This window comes from Haliotis rufescens, unplaced genomic scaffold (genome assembly GCF_023055435.1).
Source record: "Haliotis rufescens isolate VD_foot unplaced genomic scaffold, xgHalRufe1.0.p SCAF_37, whole genome shotgun sequence".
NCBI classification, from domain to species: domain Eukaryota; kingdom Metazoa; phylum Mollusca; class Gastropoda; order Lepetellida; family Haliotidae; genus Haliotis; species Haliotis rufescens.
The window spans coordinates 4,102,477-4,122,906 of NW_025964079.1; the positions used below are offsets into that span (position 1 = coordinate 4,102,477).

At 40.2% G+C, this 20,430-nt stretch overlaps 2 protein-coding genes across 2 annotated transcripts; both read right to left on the reverse strand.

The window, feature by feature from the left end:
* Positions 1-5,946: 5,946 nt before the first annotated feature.
* Positions 5,947-7,887, reverse strand: LOC125372147 (C-type lectin domain family 5 member A-like). The gene is made up of 3 exons (XM_048381231.1): positions 7,839-7,887; positions 6,680-6,862; positions 5,947-6,149 (listed from the first exon to the last, which is right to left on the reverse strand). The coding sequence occupies exons 1-3, from the start codon at positions 7,885-7,887 to the stop codon at positions 5,947-5,949; spliced, it is 435 nt and encodes a 144-aa protein (XP_048237188.1).
* Positions 7,888-11,831: 3,944 nt separating this feature from the next.
* LOC124144367 lies at positions 11,832-14,213 on the reverse strand. The gene is made up of 3 exons (XM_046513733.2): positions 13,819-14,213; positions 12,659-12,841; positions 11,832-12,138 (listed from the first exon to the last, which is right to left on the reverse strand). The coding sequence occupies exons 1-3, from the start codon at positions 14,093-14,095 to the stop codon at positions 11,936-11,938; spliced, it is 663 nt and encodes a 220-aa protein (XP_046369689.2). The 5' UTR covers positions 14,096-14,213; the 3' UTR covers positions 11,832-11,935.
* Between the last annotated feature and the right edge of the window lie 6,217 nt (positions 14,214-20,430).

Consider the following 20,430-nt stretch of genomic DNA (forward strand, 5'->3'; position numbering starts at 1 on the left):
AATAATCGAGTCTGGACCAGACAATCCAGTGATTGATATCATGAGCAACGATCCACGCAATTGTGATCGATGACATATTCAACCCCGGATCTTCCTGGGTCCGCTGTATATGTACATAATGAATATAATCTATAGCTTGAACAAAAATACCCTGCCAATTCAAATTAACTGTATAAATATTCTTGTCTCTTTCAAGTCTAATAACTGCGAAGACTTTAAAAAAATTTATGTTGTGTCCAAAACATGTGACCACATTCGTAAACTGTTAAATGTGTATAACACAACTACTAGACATATTCAGCTCTAAACGGGCGTATGATATAAATTTTCAAGTCACAAAAAGTACAAAGGATTTAACTAAACACGTTGGGATATATAACACATTCCAGGATTTCGACATCCTGATATCTCAACGCGTTGTTAAGATATTAAACATTTTTATGAAAATTGTGGAAAACACTAATGGTTACAATCAATCTCATTAAAATCAGATCTAAGTTCTCGCTGCCTCTAACCAAAGATCTGGGGACATCCCATTTCGGGTCACGTCTGAACGACCTTTCGCGAACTTTGACCGACCACTGAAATGACTAGTAACAAGAAGTCGTCATCAGCCAATTAGAAAGCATCTCTCTCGAGTTTTAAGGCACTCGTTTCAATCTGGTGACTTACATTTCAGACTACGCTTGAACAATATGTTGACACAGTTCTCGATTAAAATTTTGGAAACTGAACAAACGAACATTCCGGAATGTCTAATATATGGTTGAGATTGTATAGCAGTGCTTCCCACGTACTGTGCAACGCCTCCTCCGTTCAAATGTTTATCCCACGGAAGCGAGAGATAGACGATACGTTTGACGGAATCAGTCGTAGGGGCCGTAACTGTCGTACGGAATACCCCGTGTTAACGTTTTCGAGCTTGCATGATTAGAAAACACGTTCCGACTGTCACTTTCATGATCTGGTAAGCGACGCTCTCATTGGTCGGATGAAGGTCGTTCTGACGTGACCCGTAAAGGGATGTCCTCAGACCTTTGTTTGGCGATAGCAAGAACTAAGGTCTGATTTTAATGAGATTGGGTTACAATAAGAGGCACAATCGTAAACAATCGCATCAAACTGAATCAGAGATTTATTCACAGCGCAATGAAAGCAAGCATTAGTCAGAAGGGAAATATCGATCGTTGTGTGATATCATTTAAGTTTTTACGTGATCAATCACACATTCATATTTGATAACGTCCAATCTAAACACATTTTGATATTAATAGCAACATGTAAGAGTCAAGCAAAGATTTTATAGATGTACTTATTTAAACTGATGTTTGTTTAATTTAGAAGACCTCGGTACAGATATTGTTCTACGTTAACCAGATACACAAGAATTTGAACATTTTTAGAATTTTAAGCGGTTTCATTCTAATCGGTTCCTAACAAGTTTTGAATACAAACATACGTATTAATGCATCAAAGCGCGTTTAATAATATCTGACAAGGATTAAGACAGCGTTTTTACAGCGTACTTACCAGTTAGACATTGTGGGAGTGGAAGTCCCCACTATTAAATCATTAGCCGAGGTATTGATATGGCTCAGGTCACAAAATATTACAACTCAATCTGAGTGAGTGAGTGAGTGAGTGGCGTGGGTGTGTTAGTGAGTGAGTGAGTGGCGTGAATGAGTGAGGCGTGAGTGAGTGAGTGAGTGAGTGAGCGAGCGAGGGGTGGGTGGGAGGGGGCGGGCGAGCGAGGGAGCGAGGTTTTACGCTGCTTTAGCAATAAAGGACAGTCTTGCTTGGACACAAGCGTCAGTGGCTGGAGTGTCGAAATCCTCTTTCGGCGAATGAGTTAAGTCATATTTACAATTTTATCCTTTGAATACAGGTTATTGAAATGCATGACGTAGTTTCCTTTAGGTACTCAACATAAGCCATTTTCTCAGTATCTTATGTGCATATTTCACAGACAATGAAAAATAATCATCGGTATTCTATTAAACATTTGGGGGTACGGGTGGCCCAGTCGTCTAAGGCGCCGCGATTCGCTGTGCAGAGTTGCGTCCCTTGGGCACGCCAGAAACCTACGATTGTGGGTTCGAATCCCGGTTCGCCCCGATTATCTTTCTAGGTTTGTCAGCACCATACCCGTGCTCATGGGTTTCACCGAATTGGTAAACGTCTGAGACCTGCATCACTTCGGGCTTTCCTCCCACATCAAGCTGACACGCCGCGAAATAACTGGACTACTGTTAAAAGCGGCGTTAAACCCAACCCACTCACTCACTCACTCACTATTAAACATTTGCATATTATGGAGGATGAGAGAAAACGTTTTATATGATGCGTGAAGCAATAATCAACAATAATAATAATAATGTCCATCAACATGAGACATGAACTTGAATAATAAAGGAAACATTAAAAAGAATACGTTTATGTGCCAAAGTCAAGTGAACTAAACACACCCGCAGACCTTTCAAATACGATTCTCAAGTGTACAGTGCTGGGTTTGTACATGTTTTGGTTGTTTGTTGTTTAACGCCGCACTCAGCAATATCACAGCTATATGACGGCGGTCTGTAAAAAATCGAGTCTGGACCAGACAATCCAGGCGTTGACATCATGAGCATCGATGTAAGCTATTTGGATCGATGACATGCATCAGCAAAGTCAGCGAGCCTGACAACCCGATCCCGTTAGTCGCCTCTTACGACAAGTAGAGTCGCCTCTTACGACAAGCATACATGTAGGCTGGTGAAGACCTATTCTAGCTCGGATCTTCACGGGTCTGTAGGTGAATCGGGAACGACAATGGCATGCTAGAAAATGGTAAGGTACATGTTACAAATTCACTAATACACAATAGTTTCCCCATATATTATTATACACAGGTTTGTTCACGTCAGAAAAAATGAAAAATCCAAGAACCTCAAGAAATGTCGCAGAATGAAACCTGTTATATTGAATTGAATATTAGGATTGACGGTTAAACGTCACCCAGTTTTTAAAAACCTTACACATTATTTTATCGTTCAGCAAGCGACTTATCATTTCCAATAGATTGACTATGACTCGGCATTTCCTATGTAAACATACACTAAAAAAGTTATTTGTCCACCTAAAACGAGAATTGATAACTCTGCATTTACTTAGGAACGGACTATTTACTGTTTCCAATGCACATGAACATGTTGGGTTGTGTACCTATATCCTTTTTTTATTAATGATTCACGGGGAGCTTTTTCATTCCTGTTCATTCCACAATCGAATTTTGTTCTTAAGCAACAGTCAGCCATTTCATAGCTATATCACCACGGCCCTTTCCATAATCACTAGCATCAAATACAGTAAACTACGGTTATAACGAACTCAAAGGGACCACCCATTTTAGTTCGTAATAACCGTAGTTCGTTATAAGCATATATACAGCATATATGCAACATATAGCCGGGGCTAACAAGTAAGTTCGTTATATCGGTAAGTTCGTTATAATCGTGTTCGTTATAACCGTAGTTTACTGTACTGATGATGCAAGGTGTTCGTGACCTGCAGGTGACCATAAACCATGAGCACAAACTACTTAGTACGACCTTAATGTGCTTGTCGTAAAAGGCTACTAACGGGATCGGGTGGTCAGGCTCGCTGACTTGGTTGATGCATGTCATCGATCCCAATTGCGTGGATCGATGCTCATGATATCAATCACTGGATAGTCTGGTCCAGACTCGATTATTTACAGACCGCCGTCATATAGCTGGAATATTGCTGAGTGCGGCGTTAAACAGCAAACCAACCAACCAACTGAACATTCTAGCTGCATATAATTGCAGCTGTCGTGTCCTGGTGTCAATCAGCGCATTGTAGCCCGTGGTCAATAACTCATGAAAAACACCATGCCACATGTAGCTCCTGTTATTGCAGCCGTTATGTCCTGGTTACAATCAGCATTTTTTTAGCTTTAGCTGCAACTGTAAATGGTGACAAAACCCTCACAGAAGGGAAATGTCACAGATGTATTTCTGATTTTGGTGGTTGCATCCCGTATCATCAAACCTTACTCTGGAAAGACTGTGTCGTACACCACCCATCTCCATACCCCGTCCTCGGCCATGTCTGTTGCTCCAAGGAAGTGTTCATTTACCCCATCTGAATAATATGAATCACGAAGCTGTGCGGAATAACTTATTTGATTGATCATTTCGGAAGAAATGTATTCTTGACCCTTGACCCATTACAGAAAATATTCTATTTCTTAAAAAGGTGAGGTGAGGTGAAACGGGGTTTAACGTCGCTGGGGCGGGGGACAATGACGAGTTGTGATTTATGTAAGAACGTTGTCGTTGTCGTTGCATCTCTTATGCAAATACTTTTCTTTGGTCCCGGCCTTCTCACTATATAATTATTATTATTTTATATCTGATAAGTAGAACCCTTTTAGGAGGAAAAGCTGTTACCTAGATACATTTCCTTGCTCCCCAGACACATGTTAAACAGTACATTTGACTCAATAAGGAGAATAGAAGAACAGAACAGAGTTTATTCTAGAAAAACACACAATAGTGGTATAGAGTACATACATTACGAAGTATAATACAATTGGACAACGAATGTAGCACAATACAAGCAATTTGGAGATAAAATATAATTATAGAAGAAAGTATGGTTCCAAATGCATTACTGACTAAGCAGTGACTACTCGAATGAAAAGTTGCCAGACAATTGTCTGCACTGATTGCCCTGGTAATCCCTAGTCCACAATGAGATGATACTGAACTCATCTCACTAATGACACTGAGCTCATCTCACTAATGGCCTGTTAGCGTAACGAGGTAATTACACCAAAGATGTGTTCTGCGGATGAGATTTAAAAAAAAAAAATGTTTTGTTTTTCCTGTTTAATTTTTTTAAATATATATTTTGTTTTACTGTGATTTTGAAGGTACAAGGTACATGTATCTCATTGGCACTGTGAGGACGGGTGCAGGACTTCAACAAGACTCTCAGCATTCTCAAGATTCGAGTAGCTTAATTTTATGCATGTAGTAATGGAAAACTGCTATATCTTATTTCACAGACACCACTTGTATTGGCTTCATGTCATTCATTTGTGCATCTAGGATGTTTATGATTAGCACTATCTTACATATAATCTGATATATAACCAGCTGTTGTAAAGTTATTACCTGGAGAGGTATTTTTATAAGCAAGTTTTGCTTGTTTTCCGATCCAGATTTCTTTTGAAATAAAAATATGTTTAAACCAAACTCTCAGCATATATCATGTACTTTTTAGACACTATAACTATAACATTATATAACTACACTATTGTTGTTGTTGTGCTCTGAGAAAGAGATGATAAAATTTATTTAATGTTTATTTAAGATTACATTTAAACATAAACCACAGAAGATAACCTCATGACTATGTTTCACAATGTACAATCGACCCGTGAAGATCCGGGGTAGAATAGATATTCAGCAACCCATGCTTGCCGTAAAAGGCGACTATGCTTGTCGTAAAAGGCGACTAACGGGATCGGGTGGTCAGGCTTGCCGACTATATTCATTATGTACATATACAGCGGACCCAGAAAGATCCGGGGTAGAATATGTCATCGATCCCAATTGCGTGGATCGATGCTCATGATATCAATCACTGGGTTGTCTGGTCCAGACTCGATTATTTACAGACCGCCGTAATATAGCTGGAATATTGCTGAGTGCGGCGTAAAACAACAAACCAACCAACCAACTGAACATTCTAGCTGCATATAATTGCAGCTGTCGTGTCCTGGTGTCAATCAGCACATTGTAGCCAATGCTGATTGTCAATAACTCATGGAAAACACCATGCCACATGTAGCTCCTGTTATTGCCGCCGTTATGTCCTGGTTACAATCAGCATTTGTTTAGCTTTAACTGCAACTGCGATATGGTGACAAGACCCTCACAGAAGGGAAATGTCACAGATGTATTTCTGATCTTGGTGGGTGCATCCCGTATCATCAAGCCTTAAGTCGGATTGCATTTCGAGACATTCGGACAATCCTTTCTTTGTGTACTCTGGAAAGACTGTGTCGTCTACCACCCATCTCCATACCCCATCCTCGGCCATGTCTGTTGCTCCAAGGAAGTATTCATTGGCTCCATCTGAATAATATGAATCACGAAGCTGTGCGGAATAACTTCTTTGATTGCTCATTTCGGAAGAAATGTATTCTTGACACATTACCGCTAATATTCTATTTTTTTTAAAAAGGTGAGGTGAGGTGAAGTGGGGTTTAACGTCGCTTGCAAGATTATTGCACTTATATAGCGACGTGCATGCACGTGTGTGTGTGTGTGTGTGTGTGTGTGTGTGTGTGTGTGTGTGTGTGTGTTTGTGTGTGTGTACTTGTCCGGACTGATGCCGATTTATAGTGCTAGCCAACTGAGATACCATGCCGCAGTTTGACATGAATACCCCACTCAGACACAGTTTACTGACTCGGAGCAAACCAGTCCTTGTTTTAGCCCCTTAATGTTGACAGACAGGGTAACAACAAGTACCATTTTTAAACGTCTTTTGGTATGACGCGGTCGGGGATTGAACCCTGGGCCTTCTGCTCTCGAGGCGGACGCTCTACCACTAGACCACGGAGGCGGTCTTTTTTCAAAAAGAAAAGCAGAAGTAACGTTACCTGCTTTAATAATCTCTCGCACTAACTGTCGCTTCTCCGGAGTGTCCAGCTTGGCCAGGTCGCCACCCTCCTTTTTGCATTCCTCGCGGGCTTCCATCCAGATAGTCTTTTTTGTATGTACTTTGTAGCAGAAGTTCGAGGAGATGTCGTACACGTAGCCAAACCCGGCAGCCGCGGCACAAGCTACAAAACAATGACATATGTAACCACTTCATGAAACCTTTGTACAATAATCATATTCCATCAGAATAAACGAAACCTTCATTGAAGAGTTCTACCCATCAGTTTGAACACACGATGCTATTTAGAAAGTGGTCAATTGTTATAGTGAGTGAGTGAGCTGGGTTTAACGCTGCTTTTAACAGTATTCCAGTTATATCGCGGCGTGTCAGCTTAATGTGGGAGGAATGCCCGAAGTGATGCAGGTTTCAGACGTTTACCACTTCGGTGAAAACCACGAGCACGGGTATGGTGCTGACAAACCTAGAAACATAATTGCTGCGAACCGGGATTCGAACCCATAATCATAGGTTTCTGGCGTGCCCAAGGGACGCAACTCTGCACAGCGAATCGCGGCGCCTTAGACGACTGGGCCACCCGTGCCCCCTGTCATATGTTTTAGTTGGGATAACACAAATCCAAAGAGGCAACGCCACGAGGAACTGGATTTAACATGTTGAACAACTACAGTAATGTAGCGTTAGCTTATTGACTCGTGAAGATTCCGGGGTAGAATAGGTCTTCAGCAACCCATGCTTGCCGTAAAAGGTGACTACGCTTGTCGTAAAAGGCGACTAACGGAATCGGGTGGCCAGGCTCGCTGACTTGGTTGATGCATGTCATCGATCCCAATTGCGTGGATCGATGCTCATGATATTAGTCACTGGATTGTCTGGTCCAGACTCGATTATTTACAGACATAATGACAATGATAGCAATTATCACTGTAGTTTATCCAGATTCCCGATGGTTAATTCTGACTCGATCGCCGAATGACGAGGGCGACGCCATGTTTGTTTATAAACAGTGAAAGTAGTCCCTACTTGACCTTTAATATTTGCATCTCTATCCGCATATGACCCCAACGGATATCCATTTTATCCGTTGGCTTTATCCTGCCGAGAAACCTACCAATTATATTATAAGTGCATATACTCACCCTGATTGGTGTACATGAAGGTGTTTGCCTGTGTCATCAGAGAGAGCATCTCCGGAAAAACAGAGTGACAGACACACGTTCCCGTCGTCACATCATAGTTTGCAGTAAGGGCTTTCTCCCCATTACAAAAGATAATACAGTCTTCTGTACAACTCAAAGTCGCACGGGAGAGAATGTGATCGATACCAATCTTTCCCTTTTCCTCAAGGTAATACGTTGTTGTGCTTATAACATGGGCGGTGAACGAAGTGAACAGATAGATTGATAGAGAAAACATACTTAAAAGGTTTTTTTAAATTCTGCTTGCAAACAACGATGTGAATCTTTTATGCCGTGGACTCAAACTGTTCTTGTGTTTTGAAGTCACAGGCGCATCGGCAGTGTGTTGTTGACTTCTTGCGACGAAATCTACAAGATAAACATTTGAAAATCAATTATCGTAATTCGACCACTAGAACACTTCGAAAACACAAGATGTAGCATGGTCGTAATTGTTTAATTGTTGCAAAACAATCTACCCAAAAACATCTGAGATGCATTTATCATGAATAGTCAATATACACACTTTAAACACATTCAGGATCGTTGTGCATTTCTTCCTTTTTAATCACAGTGAAAGTCTTTGATGTCGATGTTATGGGAGGTAAATGTAAAACGTCAAAGCCAAAGAAATACCAGTCTCGATTATCCGCCGAAATCAGTTCCTTTTGGCGTAAAAGGCAAAATACCTAAGTATGATCATAATATCAATGGATCACTGAAAATCAGTGATGACACCAGGTGTTCGCGAAAAGAGTCAGCATACCCAGCACTACCGGAAGCATCCCCTACCAATATCAGAAGATTTGTATTGAGTACTCAGCAGGAATTGCACAGCTTTTTATCAGCCAAACATTAGTACATCATCATGTAAATAGATGTAATTTTTGTAATATTATCCAGCGGTATGGTTTTACGCTCTTTTAGCAATATTCCAGCAACATCACGGCGGGGGACTCCTGAAATGGGCTTCAAACATTGTACCCATGTCGGGAATCGACTCCGGGTCTTCGGCGTAATGAGCGAACGCTTTAACCACTAGGCTACCTGACCGCCCACACGGGACTGAGGGCTCAGCAGGATCAACCGTGTCGGTCAGACCACAAACTTGCAAGTGAGTGTAAGTTGGATGTAACAGTAACATATATAAAGCACATACTGAACTGGTGCCATTTGATATTAAGGAGTTTTAGAAATGTTTATTTTAGAATTTCCATTGCAGATATTTTGACATGGGCTAAGAGAAATGTTGGGTCAGTTACCTGGTTTGGGACCATAACGTGTTAAAATGGCGGGGGATATAGATGACTTCGTCGCCTATACGCTTGTTATCTCTAGGAAGACACGTAATTAATCCTCGTTTTTTGTGAGATGGATGGTTCACAAGTTCTGTTTGCAAAATTGAAAGGTCTTACTAAGTATTTACCGAAATCATTTAAGAAGAGTTTTAAGAATTCCACAGAAAATACCATTTTCCCATTTGACAGACATTTGACTGCTTCAAAGGCCTCATCATACTTCGGTTCGCCTTCAGTTTTCTGAGACAAGTCACCATTTAGTTTTGGTACCTTAAATTTACCAAGTAGGGTTTCCAATTGAATACCTGGCAAGTCATGTTGAGAGTAGAGTTTACCATAGAACTTGCTTACTTCCTTTAAAATAACCTCATGTTGATCTATAATATTACCTCGGTTATCTTCACGCTCACCTGATATCGTCACTACGTGCTCATGATATAGTCGGAATCGGACGATCGACTCTGCTTTTAGCAGAGCTTTTACTAACTAAACGTAATTTGTGTCTGTAAGAAGTGAATTATGAAATTTCCAAACACCTTTCCACGCTGCAGTTCGGATAGTCGAAATTTTAAAGATATCGGCGAATGATCTGACTTAAAACTAGATTCTATTTCTGTTTTCACAAAAGCAGAGATTATATTGTGAGATACTACGACATAGTCAAGTCGAGCTTGTTTTAACTGTGTAGGTTGTCTCCATGTATATCTCTTTGCAAACGGGTTTCAATAACCTTTTCTCGTGCTTTAGGATTATTAACATTTTTAGCGAGTAATTTTGAATTCTATTCCAATCCCAACAAAAGATAATGTGACCACTTGTCAAAGATCCTTTAGTGTTGTGGTGTCTGAGTTATAACCGTAGTTTACTGTACTGATGATGCCAGGTGTTCGCGACCAGGTGACCATTAACCATGAGCACATTCTACTTATTACGACCTTAATGTGCTTGTCGTAAAAGGCGACTATGCTTGTCGTAAAAGGCTACTAACGGGATCGGGTGACCAGGCTCGCTGACTTGGTTGATGCATGTCATCGATCCAAATAGCTTACATCGATGCTCATGATGTCAACGCCTGGACTGTCTGGTCCAGACTCGATTATTTACAGACCGCCGTCATATAGCTGGGATATTGCCGAGTGCGGCGTTAAACATCTCGTTGCATCTCTTATGCAAATACCTTTTTTGGTCCCGGCCTTCTCACTATATAATTATTATTATTTTATATCTGATAAGTAGAACCCTTTTTAGGAGAAAAGGCTGTTACCTAGATACATTTCCTTGCTCCCCAGACACATGTTAAATAGTACATTTGACTCAATAAGGAGAATAGAAGGACAGAACAGAGTTTATTCTAGAAAAACACACAATAGTGGTATAGAGTACATACATTACGAAGTATAATACAATTGGACAACGAATGTCGCACAATACAAGCAATTTGGAGTAGTAGAAGTAGAAGTATAGTAGAAGAAAGTATGGTTCCAAATGCATTATTGACTAAGCAGTGACTACTCGAATGAAAAGTTGCCAGACAATTGTCTGCACTGATTGCCCTGGTAATCCCTAGTCCACAATGAGATGATACTGAACTCATCTCACTAATGACACTGAGCTCATCTCACTAATGGCCTGTTAGCGTAACGAGGTAATTACACCAAAGATGTGTTCTGCGGAAGAGATTCAAAAAAAAAAAATGTTTTGTTTTTCCTGTTTAATTTTTAAATATATATTTTGTTTTACTGTGATTTTGAAGGTACAAGGTACATGTCTCTCATTGGCACTGTGAGGCCGGGTGCAGGACTTCAACACAACTCTCAGCATTCTCAAGATTCGAGTAGCTTAATTTTATGCATGTAGTAATGGAAAACTGCTATATCTTATTTCACAGACACCACTTGTATTGGCTTCATGTCATTCATTTGTGCATCTAGGATGTTTATGATTAGCACTATCTTACATATAATCTGATATATAACCAGCTGTTGTAAAGTTATTACCTGGAGAGGTATTTTTATAAGCAAGTTTTGCTTGTTTTCCGATCCAGATTTCTTTTGAAATAAAAATATGTTTAAACCAAACTCTCAGCATATATCATGTACTTTTTAGACACTATAACTATAACAATATATAACTACACTATTGTTGTTGTTGTGCTCTGAGAAAGAGATGATAAAATTTATTTAATGTTTATTTAAGATTACATTTAAACATAAACCACAGAAGATAACCTCATGACTATGTTTCACAATGTACAATCGACCCGTGAAGATCCGGGGTAGAATAGATATTCAGCAACCCATGCTTGCCGTAAAAGGCGACTATGCTTGTCGTAAAAGGCGACTAACGGGATCGGGTGGTCAGGCTTGCCGACTATATTCATTATGTACATATACAGCGGACCCAGAAAGATCCGGGGTAGAATATGTCATCGATCCCAATTGCGTGGATCGATGCTCATGATATCAATCACTGGGTTGTCTGGTCCTGACTCGATTATTTACAGACCGCCGTAATATAGCTGGAATATTGCTGAGTGCGGCGTAAAACAACAAACCAACCAACCAACTGAACATTCTAGCTGCATATAATTGCAGCTGTCGTGTCCTGGTGTCAATCAGCACATTGTAGCCAATGCTGATTGTCAATAACTCATGGAAAACGCCATGCCACATGTAGCTCCTGTTATTGCAGCCGTTATGTCCTGGTTACAATCAGCATTTGTTTAGCTTTAACTGCAACTGCGATATGGTGACAAAACCCTCACAGAAGGGAAATGTCACAGATGTATTTCTGATCTTGGTGGGTGCATCCCGTATCATCAAGCCTTAAGTCGGATTGCATTTCGAGACATTCGGACAATCCTTTCTTTGTGTACTCTGGAAAGACTGTGTCGTCTACCACCCATCTCCATACCCCATCCTCGGCCATGTCTGTTGCTCCAAGGAAGTATTCATTGGCTCCATCTGAATAATATGAATCACGAAGCTGTGCGGAATAACTTCTTTGATTGCTCATTTCGGAAGAAATGTATTCTTGACACATTACCGCTAATATTCTATTTTTTTTAAAAAGGTGAGGTGAGGTGAAGTGGGGTTTAACGTCGCTTGCAAGATTATTGCACTTATATAGCGACGTGCATGCACGTGTGTGTGTGTGTGTGTGTGTGTGTGTGTGTGTGTGTGTTTGTGTGTGTGTACTTGTCCGGACTAATGCCGATTTATAGTGCTAGCCCACTGAGATACCATGCCGCAGTTTGACATGAATACCCCACTCAGACACAGTTTACTGACTCGGAGCAAACCAGTCCTTGTTTTAGCCCCTTAATGTTGACAGACAGGGTAACAACAAGTACCATTTTTAAACGTCTTTTGGTATGACGCGGTCGGGGATTGAACCCTGGGCCTTCTGCTCTCGAGGCGGACGCTCTACCACTAGACCACGGAGGCGGTCTTTTTTCAAAACGAAAAGCAGAAGTAACGTTACCTGCTTTAATAATCTCTCGCACTAACTGTCGCTTCTCCGGAGTGTCCAGCTTGGCCAGGTCGCCACCCTCCTTTTTGCATTCCTCGCGGGCTTCCATCCAGATAGTCTTTTTTGTATGTACTTTGTAGCAGAAGTTCGAGGAGATGTCGTACACGTAGCCAAACCCGGCAGCCGCGGCACAAGCTACAAAACAATGACATATGTAACCACTTCATGAAACCTTTGTACAATAATCATATTCCATCAGAATAAACGAAACCTTCATTGAAGAGTTCTACCCATCAGTTTGAACACACGATGCTATTTAGAAAGTGGTCAATTGTTATAGTGAGTGAGTGAGCTGGGTTTAACGCTGCTTTTAACAGTATTCCAGTTATATCGCGGCGTGTCAGCTTAATGTGGGAGGAATGCCCGAAGTGATGCAGGTTTCAGACGTTTACCACTTCGGTGAAAACCACGAGCACGGGTATGGTGCTGACAAACCTAGAAACATAATTGCTGCGAACCGGGATTCGAACCCATAATCATAGGTTTCTGGCGTGCCCAAGGGACGCAACTCTGCACAGCGAATCGCGGCGCCTTAGACGACTGGGCCACCCGTGCCCCCTGTCATATGTTTTAGTTGGGATAACACAAATCCAAAGAGGCAACGCCACGAGGAACTGGATTTAACATGTTGAACAACTACAGTAATGTAGCGTTAGCTTATTGACTCGTGAAGATTCCGGGGTAGAATAGGTCTTCAGCAACCCATGCTTGCCGTAAAAGGTGACTACGCTTGTCGTAAAAGGCGACTAACGGAATCGGGTGGCCAGGCTCGCTGACTTGGTTGATGCATGTCATCGATCCCAATTGCGTGGATCGATGGTCATGATATTAGTCACTGGATTGTCTGGTCCAGACTCGATTATTTACAGACATAATGATAATGATAGCAATTATCACTGTAGTTTATCCAGATTCCCGATGGTTAATTCTGACTCGATCGCCGAATGACGAGGGCGACGCCATGTTTGTTTATAAACAGTGAAAGTAGTCCCTACTTGACCTTTAATATTTGCATCTCTATCCGCATATGACCCCAACGGATATCCATTTTATCCGTTGGCTTTATCTTGCCGAGAAACCTACCAATTATATGATAAAGTGCATATACTCACCCTGATTGGTGTACATGAAGTTGTTTGCCTGTGTCATCAGAGAGAGCATCTCCGGAAAAACAGAGTGACAGACACACGTTCCCGTCGTCACATCATAGTTTGCAGTAAGGGCTTTCTCCCCATTACAAAAGATAATACAGTCTTCTGTACAACTCAACGTCGCACGGGAGAGAATGTGATCGATACCAATCTTTCCCTTTTCCTCAAGGTAATACGTTGTTGTGCTTATAACATGGGCGGTGAACGAAGTAAACAGACAGATTGATAGACAAAACATACTTAAAAGTTTTTTAAAAATTCTGCTTGCAAACAACGATGTGAATCTTTTATGCCGTGGACTCAAACTGTTCTTGTGTTTTGAAGTCACAGGCGCATCGCCAATGTGTTGTTGACTTCTTGCGACGAAATCTACAAGATAAACATTTGAAAATCAATTATCGTAATTCGACCACTAGAACACTTCGAAAACACAAGATGTAGCATGGTCGTAATTGTTTAATTGTTGCAAAACAATCTACCCAAAAACATCTGAGATGCATTTATCATGAATAGTCAATATACACACTTTAAACACATTCAGGATCGTTGTGCATTTCTTCCTTTTTAATCACAGTGAAAGTCTTTGATGTCGATGTTATGGGAGGTAAATGTAAAACGTCAAAGCCAAAGAAATACCAGTCTCGATTATCCGCCGAAATCAGTTCCTTTTGGCGTAAAAGGCAAAATACCTAAGTATGATCATAATGTCAATGGATCACTGAAAATCAGTGATGACACCAGGTGTTCGCGAAAAGAGTAAGCATACCCAGCACTACCGGAAGCATCCCCTACCAATATCAGAAGATTTGTATTGAGTACTCAGCAGGAATTGCACAGCTTTTTATCAGCAAAACATTAGTACATCATGTAAATAGATGTAATTTTTGTAATATTATCCAGCGGTATGGTTTTACGCTCTTTTAGCAATATTCCAACAATATCACGGCGAGGGACACCTGAAATGGGCTTCACACATTGTACCCATGTGGGGAATCAACTCCGGGTCTTCGGTGTGATGAGCGAACGTTTTCACCACTGGGCTACCTGACCGCCCACAGGGTACTAAGGGCTCAGCAGGATCAACCGTGTCGGTCAGACCCCAAGTTGGATGCAACAGTTACATATATAAAGCACAAACTGGACTGGTGCCATCTGATATTAAGGAGTTTTAGAAATGTTTATTTTAGAATTCCCATTGCAGATATTTTGACATGGGCTAAGAGAAATGTTGGGTCAGTTACCTGGTTTGGGACCATAACGTGTTAAAATGGCGGGGGATATAGATGACTTCGTCGCCTATACGCTTGTTATCTCTAGGAAGACACGTAATTAATCCTCGTTTTTTGTGAGATGGATGGTTCACAAGTTCTGTTTGCAAAATTGAAAGGTCTTACTAAGTATTTACCAAAATCATTTAAGAAGAATTTTAAGAATTCCACAGAAAATACCATTTTCCCCTTTGACAGACATTTGACTGCTTCAAAGGCCTCATCATACTTCAGTTCGCCTTCAGTTTTCTGAGACAAGTCACCATTTAGTTTTGGTACCTTAAATTTACCAAGTAGCGTTTCCAATTGAATACCTGGCAAGTCATGTTGAGAGTAGAGTTTACCATAGAACTTGCTTACTTCCTTTAAAATAAACTCATGTTGGTCTATAATATTACCTCGGTTATCTTCACGCTCACCTGATATCGTCACTACTTGCTCATGATATAGTCGGAATCGGACGATCGACTCTGCTTTTAGCAGAGCTTTTACTAACTCAACGTAATTTGTGTCTGTAAGAAGTGAATTATGAAATTTCCAAACACCTTTCCACGCTGCAGTTCGGATAGTCGAAATTTTAAAGATATCGGCGAATGATCTGACTTAAAACTAGATTCTATTTCTGTTTTCACAAAAGCAGAGATTATATTGTGAGATACTACGACATAGTCAAGTCGAGCTTGTTTTAACTGTGTAGGTTGTCTCCATGTATATCTCTTTGCAAACAGGTTTCAATAACCTTTTCTCGTGCTTTCGGATTATTAACATTTTTAGCGAGTAATTTTGAATTATATTCCAATCCCAACAAAGGATAATGTGACCACTTGTCAAAGATCCTTTAGTGTTGTCAATGTCATCGTAGAAATCAGGATCACCATTTTAGGTCCACATATGGTAATAATGCCTAGTTTATAGTCTTTAATCACTAGTTCTATTATAAGCATATTACCGTTTTGATCACATTGTACTTTTTCACACTTGAAGTCAAAGTCAAATTACTTTTGAATTATCTGAAAAACAATAATTGCTAATTTCCCCCTTCTTCCCTAATCTATTGTTCTTTGTGTTTTTTGTGAAATGTACATCCTGTGAACGAGAATGTGTGCCTTCATATTTTTTCAAGAACAGTAATCATTTCTTTGCGTTGATTTCATATATGCCACTATAAGTTTGTGATTGTAATTGGCATATATCATTCATTATAAATAAATATTATATACAATTGTTTGGGATAAGTAGACAGTACTTGTGAACGTAATGTGTAGGTGACAACAATGATCTCAATCTTTGCATTAGATACGTTATTGATATCATATACATATACACATGGGCATTGTGTGTAAACATGATTGGTAGCGATATACCAGGATTTCATTCTCTCTACGATTTGCATGTAGTATAGGTTTCTTGCAACAAACCAAAATATGCGTAAATGTCAGCGTATACAGAAATATGTTTAATACATCCCGAGGGTGTGCCAGCCAACAGATAATAAAAGTATGAATAATAAAAACATTCTAACTGAACCTTATACTTAATATTATTGAACTATATTAATTACAACGTCGAAAATATCTGTCAATAGAAACGAATGTTTCATAAAAGTTGGTTATAAGGATAAGGAATAGTGTGCGACTTGCACATAACATTTTCCAGGCTTGTAGAGGAGTACGTTTACAATGCAGATAATCAAAATTATATAAACCCAATAAACGTATACTTACATCTTGAACTCCGATATGGTAATCTTCTCCCTCTGAGCGCTGTCGTCTTAAAGCACATGGTACAGGTTTGGTCGCGCTTATTAAGATCTAGGTGATCGTAAATCAATACCTGCAGCCGGATCATGCTAACACTCTGTGCAGCTGAGTATGTCAGGTTATTGCGCCTAAGCATTTACAGCTAAACAGAGACGGACTGGTTGGTTGGTTTATGGAGAGAGAGAGAGAGAGAGAGAGAGAGAGAGAGAGAGAGAGAGAGAGAGAGAGAGAGAGAGAGAAAGAGAGAGAGAGAGAGAGAGAGAGAGAGATTTTTACCTAACTGCAAGAACATTAATATTTACGGACACTATAGAGACTTCCTAAGGAATAGTGGCTACAACCGTATTTGTATATATCTGGATATCTTTCACCAAAACATCTGTGGTGGTAACATGATGTGATTATATATAAAAATAATCTTGACATTTATGGTTCTAACGTGTGAGATTCTCGTGAAAGTGCAATGTATATCTCATAACAAAGGTTTACTATGCACTGATAACAACCAAGGTTTACTATTCACTGATAACAACCAAGGTTCACTATGCACTGATAACAACCACGATTTACTATGCACTAATAACAACCAAGATTTACTATGCACTGATAGCAACCAAGGTTTACTATGCACTGATAACAACCAAGATTTACTATGTACTAATAACAACCAAGGTTTACTAGTATGCACTGATAACAAGAAAGGTTTGTTTTGTACTGATAACAACCAACGTTTACTAGTATGCACTGATAACAACCAAGATTTACTATGTACTGATAACAAGAAAGGTTTACTAGTATGCACTGGTAACAACCAAGGTTTATTATGTACTGATAACAAAAAAGATTTACTATGCACTGATAACAACCAAGGTTTACTAGTATGCACTGATAACAACCAAGGTTTATTATGTACTGATAACAAGAAAGGTTTATTATTGCTGGAAAAATCCTGAGTGCGGTGTTAAACAGCAAACACACAGCAAGCTTAGGACATTAAAACTGTATCATGTTTTTCAGACATAAACAGTGAATGAGCTACGTGTTATTTTAACACTACAAAAAAGTCACATCCTTGTTCAGGGAAAACCGAAAATATACACCTAGAAATATATTAAGCATCTTCTGGTTTTGCGACCATATCGTCTAACAACAAAGTATCAATCGCTTCGATTCTGAGCTATATTGGAGAATTAAATGTCCTGTGTAGAGATGAGACTCTTGACTAATGAAAACACAGGGAATAATGCAAATGTTCAATATTATAATTTCAGTTATGACACAGTTGCGATAGTACTGTAATTGAGATCTAAAATCTATGGATCTGGGAAGGTCCATGATGACGTATGAACGACCATTACTGTCCCAAAACGTTCATTGTTATCTTACAAAGATCATATTTATCCTGAAAATCAGTAGAAAGAAAATCATCCCTTCTCCTCATTCCTGCAGTGAGTCTTCTGGTACGAAAAAGGGTTAACTTCTGCCACTCCCGATGCAATGCAGCCTCCAAAGCTGCCACTTTCTGTACTCGTGGATCCATTGCCTGCAAGACCGCCTCCGTGGTCTAGTGGTAGAGCGTCCGCCGGGAGAGCGGAAGGTCCGGGGTTCAATCCCCGGCCGCGTCATACCAAAAGACGTTAAAAGATGGTACTTGTTGTTACCCTGTCTGGCGCTCGGCATTAAGGGGCTAAAACAAGGACTGGTCGGCTCGGAGTCAGTATACTGTGTCTGCGTGGGGTATTCATGTTAAACTGCGGCATGGTATCTCAGTGAGCTAGCACTATAAATCGGCATCAGTCCGGACTAGTACAAGCAGCCACACAAACACACACACGTACATGCACGTCGCTATATAAGTGCAATAGTCTTGGACGCGACGTTAAACCCCATTTCACCTCACCTTATACGAAACACTGTGTACTCATTGTTTGGTGCATTATTAATATCTGGCGTGTCTTCTGGGTTCATTTTTGAGGTGCTTCATTGACTTTTGGAACACAGAGCGCACTCGTTGTATACCACAATTATGATGGGATACTGAACTCGTATGACACATCGAACAATCACATTGTGGTATGTTACTGGATAGTATGACTCTCTGTACTTCGTTGTTTTTGGTGGTATGCGGATATATACAAGGCTACCAACCTATCCAGTGTTAGTGGAAAACTGATAACAAAAAACAAAGGAAGACGGTGGCAACGAGACTAGCAAAAGATATCAGGTTGTCAGGTTCACCTCAATCTCCTGGATAACGTCAGCATCAACCACAGAACCAAGCGGCACAAGCACTGCAGGCAGAGTGGTTGAACGTTACCAGGTCCCAATTCGGGATCTGATTGCTTCCAAGGGACATTTTGGACTCAAATGGTGATCATATAGGATATTGAGAACAGATGAAAATCTACCGTTCCATGTGTGCCATATAGAACCTGAGTCAATGACATAATGTGTGCCAATTTTGAACAAACGATTACCATATGTTCATTATTTATGTGATATATACAATACTAGTATAAATTAAAAATCACTTTTGCTGCCAAAGGTAATTTTTCATCCAACAAGGCTATGGTACACTTTAGAACCATAAATGTCAAGATTATTTTTATATATAATCACATCATGTTACTACCACAGATGTTTTGGTGAAATATATCCAGATATATACAAATACGGTTGTAGCCAATATTCCTTCGTCTCTGTAGTGTCCGTAAATGTTCTTGCAAGACATAGCTGTTAGGTAAAAATCTCTCTCTCTCTCTAAGATAAGTAAGATGCTAGAATGCAATGCCTTTTAAAAAACATAATTGTACTTAGCATTTATCATAAATAGAATCCAGATAAACAACATATATTACGTTCAATCAACAGATGAAAACACAATTCCCATTGTTCAAAAGTATCATCGCCAAAGACTCTCGCCACTTCAGGCAGCTAAAGATAAATGTGTGCATAGTTCGGATTACAATTTTATATTACATATTAAAAGCATTCAGCAGTTGTCTATTTCGAAAATATCAATTGTTACAACTCATTGGCAATATAATTTGGTTGGTTGGTAGAATAGGTCTTCAGCAACCCACGCTTGCCGTAAAAGGCGACTATGCTTGTCGTAAGAGGCGACTACCGGGATCAGGTGGTCAGGCTCGCTGACTTGGTTGATGCATGTCATCAATCCCAATTGCGTGGATCGATGCTCATGATATTAATCACTGGAGTGTCTGGTCCAGACTCCATTATTTACAGACCACCGTCATATAGCTTGAATATTGCGGAGTGCGGCGTTGAACAGCAAACCAACCAACCAACCAACCAGGACCCGCCACTCACACATACATATGCGTTAAAAACATGGAACTTTTTGTTTGTCGTATGACGCCGCACAGCAGTACTATTGCCATACGACGGTGTCCTGTAAACAAACAAGTCTTGATACAGTTGTAATATTGCCGACGTGGCTTTAAACACCAATCACTCAAATTGCGTGAATATTGCCGAGTGCGGCGTTCAACAAGGAAAACATTGTCATGTTTCAGGGTGATGTC

Coding starts and splice junctions, on each gene's coding strand:
- LOC125372147 (XM_048381231.1), bottom strand. CDS start 7,887: ATGCTCTCTCTGATGACACAGGCAAACACCTTCATGTACACCAATCAG. Junction 6,863..7,838: donor CTTCATGTACACCAATCAGG/GTGAGTATATGC, acceptor ATTGTTTTGTAG/CTTGTGCCGCGGCTGCCGGG. Junction 6,150..6,679: donor GCGAGAGATTATTAAAGCAG/GTAACGTTACTT, acceptor CATATTATTCAG/ATGGAGCCAATGAATACTTC.
- LOC124144367 (XM_046513733.2), bottom strand. CDS start 14,095: ATGTTTTGTCTATCAATCTGTCTGTTTACTTCGTTCACCGCCCATGTT. Junction 12,842..13,818: donor CTTCATGTACACCAATCAGG/GTGAGTATATGC, acceptor ATTGTTTTGTAG/CTTGTGCCGCGGCTGCCGGG. Junction 12,139..12,658: donor GCGAGAGATTATTAAAGCAG/GTAACGTTACTT, acceptor CATATTATTCAG/ATGGAGCCAATGAATACTTC.